The sequence below is a fragment of the Canis lupus genome, chromosome 34 (genome assembly GCF_011100685.1).
Source record: "Canis lupus familiaris isolate Mischka breed German Shepherd chromosome 34, alternate assembly UU_Cfam_GSD_1.0, whole genome shotgun sequence".
NCBI lineage: Eukaryota > Metazoa > Chordata > Mammalia > Carnivora > Canidae > Canis > Canis lupus.
The window spans coordinates 21,000,064-21,014,758 of record NC_049255.1 but is presented as its reverse complement, the minus strand read 5'-3'; the positions used below and the strand labels follow the sequence as shown (position 1 = coordinate 21,014,758).

General features: G+C 38.5%; 1 protein-coding gene across 9 annotated transcripts in view; it reads right to left on the bottom strand.

The window, feature by feature from the left end:
* LOC478670 (LIM domain containing preferred translocation partner in lipoma) overlaps positions 1-14,695 on the bottom strand; it is a 603,162-nt gene that overhangs the window by 328,850 nt on the left and 259,617 nt on the right. For 7 of the 9 annotated variants that reach the window (XM_038583676.1, XM_038583674.1, XM_038583673.1 and 4 more), the window contains one exon: positions 13,009-13,134. In XM_038583676.1, the coding sequence (XP_038439604.1) occupies positions 13,009-13,134 (126 nt within the window). The remainder of the gene's footprint in view (positions 1-13,008; positions 13,135-14,695) is intronic. The other 2 variants (XM_038583669.1, XM_038583671.1) reach the window with 1 other exon arrangement.

Below are 14,695 nucleotides of genomic sequence, written 5' to 3'. Positions count from 1 at the left end.
GGTTGCACATAATGACTTTCATCAACTTCAAACCAATCTTAAAGAAAAATCTTCTATAGTGAAATAATAAAAGGACAGAAAGGAAACTCAATATAGTTTTCCTGTTATACAGGGCAAAAGCCATACCAAATCAAAGCAAGAATCACCATAAGAAATCATCTCATTCCTTGGGTCCAAATTACGATATTGAAACAGACTCAGAGAGAAGCAGTAACTATCCACTAGACATCCTGGCCAATTACAGAAACTCTGGGCTTTTGAAGACATTTTAAATTATTGTTTCCAGAGGTCTAACTCCGTTGTTTCACTTTTTTGTTTTTAAGAGATGACATACTCTTTGCAAGGTTGAGGAAGGATCCTCCTTCTGCTTGATCCTCACAGAATCTCACCTATAACCCATCTCAGTGTCAACCAGAGTTCTATTGATATTCACAAAGACCATATTCCAAGGTCACTGGAGATTCTTGTCAGTAGCAATTCTAATAAATCACACATCTGTACTAGGTATCATGGCAAACAGCACAAAGCCATTATTGAGACTGAGTAGTTTGTCTTAGAAACAGAAATAGTCAATTTAAGGACCTGGAATAGAATCAAGGTCTTTTGTATTTCCTTCCAAATTTTATATTAGGGAACAGAAAACTCCAAGCCGTGTAACCAAGAATGAGAGTACCATGAAATACTAGCATCATTCAAATCAATTTTTCCCATCTGTTGCCTGAATTCCTTTCCCAGAATTCTTGCCAAAACTCATTTGATAATGATGATGGTGGTGAGAAAGACAGTGATCACAGTGTTACGTGCAAGATAGTGTATTCACACGTTAGACACACACCCATTACTTCATGTGGTCCTCATGTCAACTCTGATTTATGCTATTAACTCAGATTCATAACTGACGTTTAGAGAGTTTAAAAAAATGCACTTGGCAAATGCCAAAGGATCATTTCCAATGCCCCCGATGAAGGCAAACTTGCCATCTTCTAAGGTAGCCTACTTTGAACTTCATCTGCCCTTACTATTAGAAAGACGTTGTCCTTATATTGCATTGCTGATTGCTTTTCTCGGCTTCTAAATATGATTCTTTTTCTGCTCTCTCGAGCTGCACAGAAGTTTCATCCTATTTGTGAGATTCCTATCTGAGTAGGAAGAGGAGGCACAAACAGCTTCCATGACAATCCAGGCAAAGTTCTACTACCTCTTCTTGAAACAGTAACTTATAAGTGCTTCTTCCTTAGGATGAACACTCTGCTATAATTGTCAGTCTGTGTTCTCCCAATAGATGGTGAGCTTTTTTAAGGCAGGAGCCATGGACAATTTCATATGTGTATTCCACACATACTGTTTAACACAGAGCTTTAAAAAAATTTAATTGAGATATAATTCACATACCATAAAATCTACTTTAAAAATGTAAAATCAGTGGTTCTTAACATATTCAAGGATTGTGTAATCAATATCGTTGCCTAATTCCAGAATATTTTAGTCATTCTCAAAATAACTTCAGTACATATCAGTAGTCACTTCCTACTCTTTCCTCCACCCAGCCACTGGTAGCCAATCTTTGTGTCTATAGATTTGCCTCTTCATATAAATGGAATCATACAATGCAAAGTCTTCTGTGTCTCGCTTCTTTCATATAGCGCAATGCTTTCAAGGTCCACCCATGTTATAACACGTACCAGTATTCCATTCCATTTAACAGCTAAGTAATAATTTCAATGATATGCTACCTTTTGTGTATCCATTCTGATGAATGGATATTTGATGGATATTTAAGTTGTTCCCAATTTGCGGCTACTATGAATAACGCGATGCACATCTATGTACAGGTTTGTGTGGATATGTGTTTAAACTATCTTGGATGTAAAAGAAATCGCATGTCTTGGTCTTATGATAACTCTATGTCTAATCTTTTGAGGCACTTTTCCAAAGTAGCTGCACTGTCGTACAATCAACCAGCAGTGAATGGTAGTTCCAATTTCACTACATCTTTGCCAACAAGTGTCACTGTCTGTCCTTTTACTACAACCATCTTAGTGTGTATGAAGCGGAATCTCATTGTAGGTTCATTTGATCATTTCCCAGATGAATAATGATGTCAAGTATCTTTCTACATGCATGCTAGCCTCATCTTTACTTTTAGAGAAATTACATAGATCCTCTGTCCATTTTTAATTGGATTATCTTTTTCTTGAGTTGTAAGAATATTAATACAGGCCATATCAGAAATATGATTTCCAAATGTACTCTCCCACTTTATAGGTTGTTTTTTCACCTTCTTGATGGTGTCACCTGAGGCATACAAGTGTTTACTTTTCTTTAAGATTTATGTGTTTATTTTAGAGAAGAGAGTGAGAGAGCACGAGCATGCACATGCACATAAGTAGGAGGGGCAGAGCAAGAGGAAGAGAGAATCTCAAGCAGACTCCATGCTGAGAGCAGAGCCAGACAGATCCCAGGACCCTGAGATCGTGACCTTAGCTAAAACCAAGAGTCAGATGCTTAAGAGACTGCACCACCCAAGCGCCATCAAGTATTTACTTCTGAAGAAGTCCAAGGTATCTGTTTTTTCTTTGTTTGGTGCTTTTGGTGTTACTAATTCAAGGTCATGAAGATCACTACTATATTTCCTCTAGGAATTTTATAATTTTAGCTCTTATATTTATGTCTTTGATCCAATGTAAGTTAATTTTTGTATATGATCTGAGGTAAAGGTCCAATTTCATTCTTTTGCAGGTGAATATCAGATATTTTAGCATCATCTGTTGAAAATCTATTCTTTCCCCATTGAATGTCTTGGCATCCCTCTTGAAAAACAGTTGGTCATAAATGTAAAGGTTTATTTCTAGACAATTCCATCCCATTGATCTATATGTATACTTAGGCCAGTGCCACACTACCTGACCCCTATAGTTTTGTAATAGGTTTTGAAATTGGGAAGTGTGAGTCTTTTGCTTTTTTTTTTTAAAGATGGTTTTGGCTATTCATGATCCCTTCAATTTTCATATGAATTTTAAAATTTGCTTGTCAACATTGACAAAGAATAAAACTGGAATTCTGATATGGACTGCTTTGAATCTGTACAAGAATTTGGGGAGCACACCATCTTGACAATATTAAGTCTTCCAAGCAATGAACACAGGATGTCTCTCCATTCACTTAAGCCTTCTTCGGTATCTTTCAATACTACAACACAAATTTTATGTTCAATTTTAGCAGACCAGGAAGAAAAAATGAATAAATTAGCGAACAAACCAATCAATAAATAGAACATCAAAGCAGCTCTTGGGAAAATCATACACGATGTCCACCACGGTCTTGGATCCCATTTCCTTGCTCATAAAGCCACCCTTCCTGAGTTCCAGTTGGCAATGCATGTTTTAGTCTTTTTCTTACATCTTCAGCAGTAAGTCCTATCGTTTCTTTCTTGTTTTCTCATCCGATATGATGGATAGTGGTAGAGGAGTGATGGTCTGAAAGACACAGCTCCATTCATACCCTTTCTTCAGAAGGTACTTCAGGAAACTTCTAACACAGCTGCAAGCAGACCACCCTAATTCTCTCTCTTTTTTCCCCCTTGGCTGTTTGTGAGGTCTGATCTCAAGTGACTGTAAAAATAGCCTTTCCCATAAACAAAGTTAAACATCATAACTTTTAGCAATGCTAGGTTGGCTGATGAGAAAAGGAGCCTAAAATTAATATTACATAGAATATTATGTCATCCAGGATGCTGTTTATAAAAACTGTTTCCTGACTTTGACTGCTTGGGTAAGGATCAATTTAACATAAGTTGGCCATTTGGGAAATAAAACATCACTCTGTGTAGGTTGGGTGGCAGAGAGAGCCAAGAAGATTCCTTATTGCTAAGGAGCTTATTAGCACATCTTGCAGCATCTAGGAAGCAGCATTTTCCACTATTTTCATATAAGTAGTATAATATCAAGAAGAAATTAGGAAGAGGCTAAGGCACTTCACAAATGATTCAGGTAATGGCTTCATGCATATGACTATTAGTACTTCCAGCTTCCTGAAGCACCATATTTCTTAAAAGATAAATAAATATGCTATCTCCTTAGCCCACTTTAAATCTTATATTTTATTTATATCAGCAAATATGTTACTTTAATGGAGCCATTGTTTACCATCAATATAAACAATGAATCCATTTAGAATTAAATGATCTCTTTTTAAAAAAGTCTGAAGTTTACATAGTTCTAAGAATGTTTACGGGGACACATATGTACACAGATACAGAACTTATTTTCATTTTAAAAGCATGAATTAGATTTAGGAAATTACTTAGTTTTGAAATGGCTTCTAACTGGCATTTATTTATGACATTTCAAATATTGGTCAGAAGGTATCAGAAACAATGTGGCAAAGGAAGGAGAAGATGAATCATAGAAACCCAGGCAAAATTCTACATTTTTTTTTCCTGAAGAAAGGAAATATCTATCAGTTCATCAATTAGGTAACTTTTGTCTCGTATCACTGAATTCAAAAAATTTATCACCTTGATCTTTATATTATGAAATACTGAGTAATATAATGGTCTTCTCATTTCAGCAATTCTAAAGAGGACACAAAAAACAACTTGATGTTTATTTTTTATACCATCTCAATAATAAGAGAATGGTATTCTATTGAATTATAACCTAAGATAATATCATCTTCTCAACCAAGTACACTACTTCTGCGTGTTAAAAGACAATCCAGGGGATAAAGCTGGAAATTTTAGTTGAATCAACAGCCATCATTAAGCTGTCCTTAATGAAACTCATTTGCCTCGGTTGTGCTTGTTTTGTATTGATGCAAATACATATTCAGTATGGACAAATCAGAAAGTGGCTCTATCTTTGCTTTGCACGAGCTCGATGTCAAATCCAGGTTGGATTCTCTGGCAAATCTCTAGAGTGTGGATACTTACATAATTTCTGAACTTGATGACAATATTTACCCATTTAGTCAGTAAATATGAATTTTTCTGTCTCTTGTGTGCCAGGAAACAAAAGATAATCTTGTCTCAAGGACTTCATAGTCTGGTATTTCTCACAATTGTTTCTTTGCTAGTCAAGCTTAAGGCATTACACATTTTTGTCTCAGTAAGGTATACCCTGGGAGTGCAGCTGTAAGATGTCTTACTTTACATTTAAGTAATGTGTGATTCAGTACAGCAAAACACAATCCAATTCCCTTCTACGGCCTTTAACTTTGTTTGATATGACAGCATAGTTGAGGGGTACGTTTGGGTGAGGGCCCAGGGACCAAAGTAGAGACAAATTCCAAAATTCATAAGTGGCCTTCTCTGCATTTACGAACGAAATCTAGACCTGCTAATTCGATAGAAGTATGTGCCCAATTGGTAACTTGTAGTTCAATAAAACTCCAGGTTAGAGTTTTATAAGGAAATATGTATGCTCATCCTATGAAACACAAATTATGGTTTTATGTTTGTAATTAATGGATTCCCTGAAAGGCAATGCATGACTTCCCTGGTAGTTTTTTCACAGTATGAAAAGAACCTTAACAATTATACTCTAATGTGAGATTTTGCATGGAGGACAGACCAGTTACTCACCCTGACAAATGGTGATATGTAGGATCAGTTATTAACCACCTCTAACCTTCCGTCTAGAGAGACCATCATTATTTTCATTATATTTTAGTTCGGCTCTGAAGCATATAAGGGAAATGGGTGTCAAAATGGACAAAATGATGACCATATCTTATCTGAGATATGCCTTTTTCTCTTAAAACTCAATATTCTTATGTACTTACCATGGTAAAGTCTAACCATCTTAAGTAAAAAACATAGCTGGACTTGTATTTCATTATTTTCTTTTTAAATTGAAAAAAATGGTGGTGGGGGAGGCAACCATGGGGTTTCAGACCAAGGCTACTCGCAAAATACATATTTAAACAGTGGGAGAGGATTAGGAAACCTAATCCTGACCAGAAAGCTCTTTAAATTTGCTTCCACGTGGACACAGAGTTCATCATTTCCACTAGGATGCTATTGGAAAATGGAGAAAATTAGCAGTCAGCTTTGTGTTTCTTTTTAAACCAAGGTCTGGATTGAGTAATTCAGTGTAATGTAAGCCAATCACCTCTGAGCCAAGGACTCATCGAGGTCTGGTAAATTGTTTAAAGGGCTACCCCAGGACCATGGCCAAGGCACCACAGATGACCCCCCACCCACCTTGAGCTCTAGCAGGACCTGGCTTCTCCATGGTGCTCACAGGTAGTGGCCTGTTCAGCTCCCTCTCCCATCACTGCTAAGAGCTAACCGAGACCATACAGTAGGAGCACATTCTTACACTGGGGCAGGTAGGTGAAATGGACATTTTTGTGCAAAACTTTTGTAGAGGTGCAATCCAAGGTATATTTTTGGCCTAACTTTCCACTCTGAGAATGTTACATTTTCATGGCACTAAAAACAAAGATTAAAGTTAACTTTATTATTATTTGTCACATATGACACAAACAGAAGCATCACCTTCCAAAAAAAAAAAAAAAAAAAAAGAGAGGAGGTATAAATGTTATTGAGATGCAATTATATACAATCTAAAAATTAATTGCCCGTCATCAAACTCATGGCATGCAGGTCTGAGTCAGCTAACTACTCCTCCACCCCCATCTCGTTGTTTTTTAACTGTTGAAGTTTTCCAGCAGGTACAGACTAATCCAAAATAAACCAGATCTTCTAAATGTAGACAGTGAAAATAATAAGATCTATTTTTCTTCTCAAATGGGATTTTCACACATTTTATTTTATTGTATACTCCAGCTCATCTCTTATATGTATGAGGTTTCTAAAGTGTTTTAAGTTTTACCATAGCTCTCAAAGAAAGCTATTAGTAAACAGACAATACAGATATATAGACAGCTCTGATTTTTCTTTTCCCTAGCAAATCACAGCATTGTCCTAAATTTTTCCCAGGATAATAGAGGAAAAGGAAGATAACACTGTCCACACCTATTCCTTTCTCAAACAGCATAAGACCCAGCTCCTATCTCAATTCTCAAGAAGCCAAACGAAGAAGCAGCAAGGCCCCAGTGTGCAGGGATAGCCTGAACCCCACCAGAGTGTCAGTGTGAAAAAGCTTTCATCCCCCAGTGGCCTACATGTTTGGGTTGCATGGAATAATATGAAATATTAAAAATTTAATTACTAATTAATTTCGCCAGCAGCTGCTCATGGTTTTTGCAAGCTAGAACAGGGTGCACAAGAAAACAGAAGATCCATGGCACCACAAGGCTCCACCCTGATTACACTGTCTCCAAGCCCTTGGGCCACATGAATTCCTAATAAAAAGCCTTCCATATAACACGCACACACCTGAAATACTTTCTCAGTTTGCCTCACAGACTATTGCTCTGTGAAAAGATCTTAGTGTAGGAGCCCAGGGACTGCAATTAAAGATGTGTTCATGTGACCAAACAGCATTTATGTTCTCAGTTTCCAAATAGACTAAGAAGTTACAGTAATTTTTAAATGTCTTAAATTAGGAAGAAAAATATGTCATTTAGAGGCTAAATAGCATTCAGGAAGGATGAGCTCAAAATCTTCAAAGATGCAAAGCTTTAAAGCAAGCTCTAGACACAAGCTAAAAATCAAAATGGAAAGAATTGAGTGAACGGGTACTTTGAGCCAACATCTTGTTTCTTGTAGCTCTAGAACAATGTTGCATCTCTGCAAAAGGGAAGTAATTGTAGCTACCATGCTGATTTTAGAAATAAAGGAAAGGAAGCTCAGCCAGGTGATATGATACTTCACACAAATGAAGTTCTTCCTAGAGATGTATCCACATGGAATTGAGAAGACAGTAGTCTTCTGGCAAATTTGGAGCCTAAACTATCAAACTATGTCCAACCCTAACCTTATGCCCAAAATCTCTAATAGATTTTCATACTAGCATAAATGAGGACAGTGAAATCCCATTTGATCAATTTAAAAGCAACTTGATTCAAAAGTTACTAAAGCCCCAGTTATCATGAACTATGAATATAAAATATCTTGAAAATTCTTCCAGGAGATCTTAGGGACCAGCTCCAACACTACCAAATTCCTTGTGGGAAAAAGATAGCTTTTTTTTTTTTTTTAAGATTTTTATTTATTTATTCATGACAGACAGACAGACACACACACACACAGAGGCAGAGACATGGGCAGAGGGAGAAGCAGGCTCCATGCAGGCAACCTGACGTGGGACTCGATCCCAGGTCTCCAGGATCACACCCCAGACCAAAGGCGATGCTAAACCGCTGGGCCACTGGGGCTGCCAGGAAAAAGATAGCTTTATACTAGGAATGAGAAAACCAGCACTCTAGCTCTGACTCTGCCAAGAAAAGCGAAGATGAACGTTCATGATTTATCCTTTGTCATCTAAGAAATTGACAGAATTGCAATTGATCCCCTGCATAGCTGCACTTCTTCCAAGAAATGAAATGGGTGAGGTCTATGGGTGAAGTCTAGATATATACTAATTCACAGATGCTATATATGGTCATAAATTTTCTGTTTACCTTTGAAGTATGCTTTTTATCTACTCCTTTGTTATGTTTCCAAGACATAATTTTAGGGAAAGTATCACAAAAGAGAGACACTGTGGAATAAACTAATTGAGATGCTAAAAAGAACCAAATTGTCCCTTGGTTGTTGTTATCATCCACTGAGAACCATTATACCATGGTTCAGGAAAAATAGAATCATTCATCTTGCTTCTAACGGAGCCCCATTGAACAATATTCTTTCCCTCTCTGGGGAAAAACTTTCCTTCTGTAAAGTAAGTGTTTGGCTACCTGACCTCAAAAGCTCACTTAAGCTCAGAATCTCTGTGATGCATACTGGGTCTGTGATTGACCCCATAACCACCTCTGACCTTCTTACATCTGTTCTTCTAAAACCATTTCCTAATACACACATTTTAAAATGACTAGAAATTTTAGTTTCAAACACTAAGATGGATTAATTGCATTAACTCTGTGCAGTGTCACAAATGTGTATTTTTATATTATAAAACTTATTTAAAACATTATCCCCAATCCCACTATAGTCAGATAGTCAGATGCAGTATTGTGACAAGCCCCACCTCCCGGCCACTACCCCCTAGTCACTACCCCGGGCCACTACCACCACTGCCCATTCCTCCTTTTACTATGAGTTCTTGGGCATCAAAAGGGCTACCTAGGAATTAAGTATGTATGATTTCTTCATCTGCCATTCTCCTTTGTATTTCACATATCCTATATGTCACAAAGGACATAATGCATTCTTCAAACAAGGCATTCACTTTCAGCATCCCTTGACATCCCTCATTCTTGTTTTCCTGGTACTCTGAATCCTACAGCCTTCCCATGACATATGCAGCCAAGTAAACTCCAATGCTACTTGGTCTATGAAGTCCGCCCCACTAGGGAAGTGTCCCTAGAAGGTATAAAGTATAATGCTGAAATTCCTATTTTTGATTTTTCAACAATTTCAACACCTGATGAGTCACATGATAATGTCAAGTAGCACACAGAAGTGCTTCAGTGTCCATTTGCATTGCTTGAGTGCTTGTCTCTTCTCTAAGACTAAGAATTACTCTAGAGCAAGGACATGTTGATACTGATCTTGATATTTCCAATACCTAATCCACAGTGTGACCTCAATAAATGTTAGGTGAGTGAATGGATATGTGGAATTAAGCCAAATTTCCCAAATTAAAAACTAGATAAATAAGCACACAGATTTAAAGTTAGGAAATCTGAGAGCGTGAAATATTTCTTTGGGAAAAGGAGGAAAATGCCCCATAAAATATATTTTCAAGGGCTCATTTTTTAAAAAGTTATTTGAATAGAGCGCCTTTGGACCTCTCATTCTGCAAATATTCCACACAAATCATCATTTTCCCTTAGATCCATGAGTCAAAGCAGCCTTACAAAGGTGATTCAGAATTGGGCTTGGGTAAGCATACAACACATGCTTAAATAATGAGAAATCATAGACCTGCTCGCTTACTTTAAGTATTCAGGTGACTCAACAGATTTTGCAATTTGCTTTGGATCAAAAATGGAAACATCAAAGTTGGGCATTAACAGTCTGCATTTCTAGGACTTTCCAAGTACCTTTTAATTACAACACAACACAGTCTCCTGCAGACATCATCTTCTCTTGGCACATTTTTTTTTAATATTTTAAGCGTGTGATTATTGTTCTCACAGCATATAATTATGTTAACCAATAAATACTAACACATCTAATTCAGTTCCACCAGAGTGAAGGTAATTCAGAGGAATGAGATATACCTCCCAATTAACTCTTGCTTTCCGAAATCAGAATAATAAAAAAATAGGAAGGATTACTCTTTAACTTCTGAATGGAATAGGCATATTGAAAGTAGATTTTCTCCTAATCCTCAACTTCTTTTTAAGGGTTACTATTATTAAAGCTTTTTTAACCTTCTAAAAGTTTTATTTTTCATGAAAAGGCCATATTTAAAGGATACTGTTACTCATATGACTGATTTCATAGTTTTGCCATTGGTTAAAAAAAAAAAAGGCATAAAAAAAAGAATAACAACAACAAAAATCCTGGCATCCTCGATGTTGTTCTAGAACTTAAAACCAAACATAAAAATGTCAAGGTCCACCTGGGCCCACACTGTAGTCCTATGTCCTGAGACCCATCTGCCATATCTTAAGTTTTCCTCATCCACACACTATGCATACCCTCCTCTGTATCTTACTCAAGTGAGAACACATGTGGAACTACTCTACAATCAGTAAAGTGTTGTCCAGACATCAGTGATTATGAGTTTGTGTGCACAGTAAGATAGCTCAAACAAAAATGGAGCTGCTGAATAACCCATTAAAATACAGTGATTTATGGGAGGCATGCACAGACACAGCCTTAAAGAATGAAAGCTATATTAAGCAAAAACCTCTAAGCAGAACCATTATATATAGCAAGTATAAGAATTTAAGGGATTCAAAAACAAAGACTAAAGAAAAGTCCTATTACAAAAAGGGGGTGGGTTCAGTGTGGTGGGGTATAGAAGTATTTGAGCATAGGACAGGTGAGTCCAGCTGTAAAGTCAGTGGTCTCGCCATGAGACACTGGGCTTGAGGTATTAGTTAGGTACAATTGGAAAAATGTTTAACATCAAATAATGGCCAGGAGCCATGTAATAAGCAAGGCTTGTTGAAGAATCATTCTCAGACTTGGGTGCATCTTCCTGTATCTTTCCAGACTTGGTCTTGTTTCTATGTTCCTGTTTTTGTTTTCTTCTTGAATGAATTTTAATTTTCCCTTTCTTGAGAACCTTCAACTATTGTCTTTATAAAAGGCAGGCAGAGTGTTAATCTGGCATTCACACATGTCCACAGGTTCTCAGTAGGCAACCTTGTGGTCCTAGAGCCCACTTTGAGCCTTCAATGACCTCATCCATGGCCACCCAGATGCTTGCAGCTCCCTGAATGTACCCTGGACCTTCCTGGCTTACAGTTCAGATGGTTTTCCCCTCTGGTCCCCAACACTGCAATGCCACCCCCACCCCTCCAGCTGAACATGCACGGTCTTTGATAAACCTTCTCAGGGCCTGCCACTTTCACGGGCTCCTACCAGATCTGCCATAGGTTAACTTCTAAAATCATGGGCTCTTGGAAGATGGTAGTGTGGTTCTCTTTTTCTCTCTTTCAACTGCTCACCTATGTTCTCCCAACAGTTCCCCCAAAAGATCATAGCATCTGCTGCCTATCTGCTGCTCAGTGCATGTTTACAGAACTTAAGTGCATTTTCACTTTTGTTACTGGCAGGCCTGCTAAAGCCAAGACAGCTGAGGAACAACCAAGCTCTAGTGTTTTGCCTTGTGCCCCTACATGGCTGATGGCCCCATTATCTGTCTAGAAAAGGTAATGGGAATATGTCTAATGAGGAAAGCACTGCCCCTGTATGTGTGAAAATGAGTGACAACGGAGAGGCAGGACTGGTTTTTAGTTTGTGAAGGAGACCACCGTGAATAGCGGAGCTGCTGCTCAAGAACCAGAGCGAGCCTCAGCACACCGGATGCACTGCCACATAGTCAAGCAAACAGCACAGGAGTCAAACAACTGTGATGGCAGTGCCAATCCCATGTCTGCACCTAGAGTTCTGCTGGCTGTCTTCTGAGGACTCAGAAGCCCTGAAAGAGATTTGTCATCACCTTCTTGAGACCCAAGAGAGGCACAATGATGGACAGCAGTGAAAGATCAGCTTCCGCAGTATAGACAATAAAGTAAGCGGCAGAGAAATAGCCAAGCCCCAAAGTAAGCAGAAGAATGCGCAGAAGAGCTAATAGCAGGTCTCCGTTTGCAGATACTAATTGCTATCACTAACTCTGGCAAGATGGAGGAGAAATCTATTATTTCCAAAGTGTTGATGCCAGTATAAGCTGTTCACAACCTCTGGAAAGAAAAATAAAAGAAGTGGTCATGCTCCTCAATGTAGAAACCATACCCTGAGGCATCTGAGACAGGAAAAGAGCTCCAAAGAAAATGGACATGAACATGTCCCTCAAACCATTATTCACACAAACAACCAAAAAATGGAAGCTACCTCAATACCCGACCTAAAGGATTTCTTTACAGAAGACGTAGCCTCCTCACCTTAACCTGAACATAGCCATGCTCAATTGTATTTGTGAAGACTATACCAGCAAATAACAAAATAACCCTCACAGGGAAAGCCAGGAAAAGTACAGGGCAATAAAATAAGAAAAGGTTTAATTTTCACAACATTTTTATATAACATTCTTGGGTTCTTTGAAAAAAAAAAAAACACTAGTAAATTCAATTGAACACGTTTCTGGCAACTAACATACATTGATATTAAAAAAAAAAAAAAAGAAGAAGAAGAAGAACGTATAACATTGAGTCTGAGAAGATCAAAAAGAACAGAAGGGTAACCAGACTTAGCCTGTTGTCTCAGGTCACCGTGGAGGCCCTGTGCCTAGCAGTGTGGGGACATTTACAGGAGGCTCTTACCTGTGGGGGCCGAGGCTTGTAGGGGGAGCTGCACTCAAGGTCTGCTAAGATGCTGGTCAGTGAGTCTATCTCAGCATCCAGGCTAGAACGTCTCTCTTCGAGGGTCTTGCCTCCAGGGTTTCCCTGCTAGGAGCAATGGAGACATGTTATTCCAAAAAGAAAAAAAAAAAATCTCCAGTTTCTAGTGATACCAGTCTGCGTGCAAATCTCTCAAGTGACAGTGTGGCTTTGTCCAAGCTTTTCTGCACTTCGTTTATTTTAGCTTTTACAAAATCTGGAGTAGAATAATCCTGTTTTGACAAATAAGAAAACTGAAAGATATGAAGTGATTTGCCTAAAATCACACACATTAGAGGCTGTTTTTTTTTTTTTTTATGAGTATACAAAGTAAAAGGAAATAAATGTTTTCACCCCTGTGCTTAAGGAGCAGATCCAACTGGGGAGATATTACAAGGGCTTTGCGTGCAGAAACCATCACACAGAATGACAGCATTTGAGTTGGAGCTGGAAGGGGCATGGGCAGGAGATTGATGGTCTAGGAAGAGGAAGCAGCAGGTTAAGTGTGGGTATTAGATGTGTCTGTGAGAGAGACGCACTGCATCCCAAGCAATACACCTTCAAAGTGCACCAGAATGCATCTGCTCAGAGTTCTGGCCAAGGAGCTGCAGAGAAAGCCTGTGGCTGTGGTCACTGATTATGAAGCTAGAGATCTCCAGATTTCACATGCATATGCCAATACCCCATGTTATCACAAGCACCAACTTCCACCTATACTCGGAAGCAGAGAGGGTGAGTAAAGGGCAAGACACTGTCACAAGGGCATTCCCAGGAATCGTGAGCAGGCTTGGGGAAAACAAGCAAACAGTTTGCCTAGAGCTTAAGGCCAGAACACAAAAAGTGAGATGGTCCTAAGATTTGGAAGCAGGGTGAGTTAAAATAGTCTTTTAAGGTGACAAAGTAATACTGATCGTGGACTGTATTGAGAGTGTCTCTTATGATTCCAACAAGAAATCAAAGTGTATCTATCTATAGCGAGACCCAATCAAAATGAAAGGGAAACTAATATAATCTAATCAACTCTGTTGAACTGTCTAAGGCCATTAAATATCAGGATAGTGTGTGAAGGTGTTTAGAAAAAGCATTAGCCAAGAAACCAGAATATCCTCAGCAACGACAAAAACAGGGTCCCTTGACAAGCTAGCATAAAATCTTCTAATTCTCGAAGTAAATGTATCTGGTTAGTGAGTATGATTCATCGGGTAAGGATAGTATAACAGTATTGCCTATTAATACCACTAGTTCTTTTTCCTCTGGTAGCTTGCTCACCAACCCACCATTCCTGAGTCCTGGAACTTAAATTTAAGTCTCTGCAGAAAACAGATCTAATAGGATCCGGTGTGTCTCTCAGTCTCTTGTGAATTTAGTCTATGTTGAGTTCATCCGTCTGGACCTGACCTGTCCCAGGCACAATGATAACATCAGCATCTATGAAGTCATGGCCCAGCCCCATAGAGCCAGACCCAGACCATTGTCTGCCCAGAGGCAGTGGCATGCTTACTTGTGAACCCTGTTTGAATATGAGTATCATTGATCCCATCCTATCTAAAGCAGCCTCCTTGTCATTTTCTGATTCTGAATGTATTTCCATGACCCTTGTATGGCACTCTGACCCTCCACATCGTTTTGT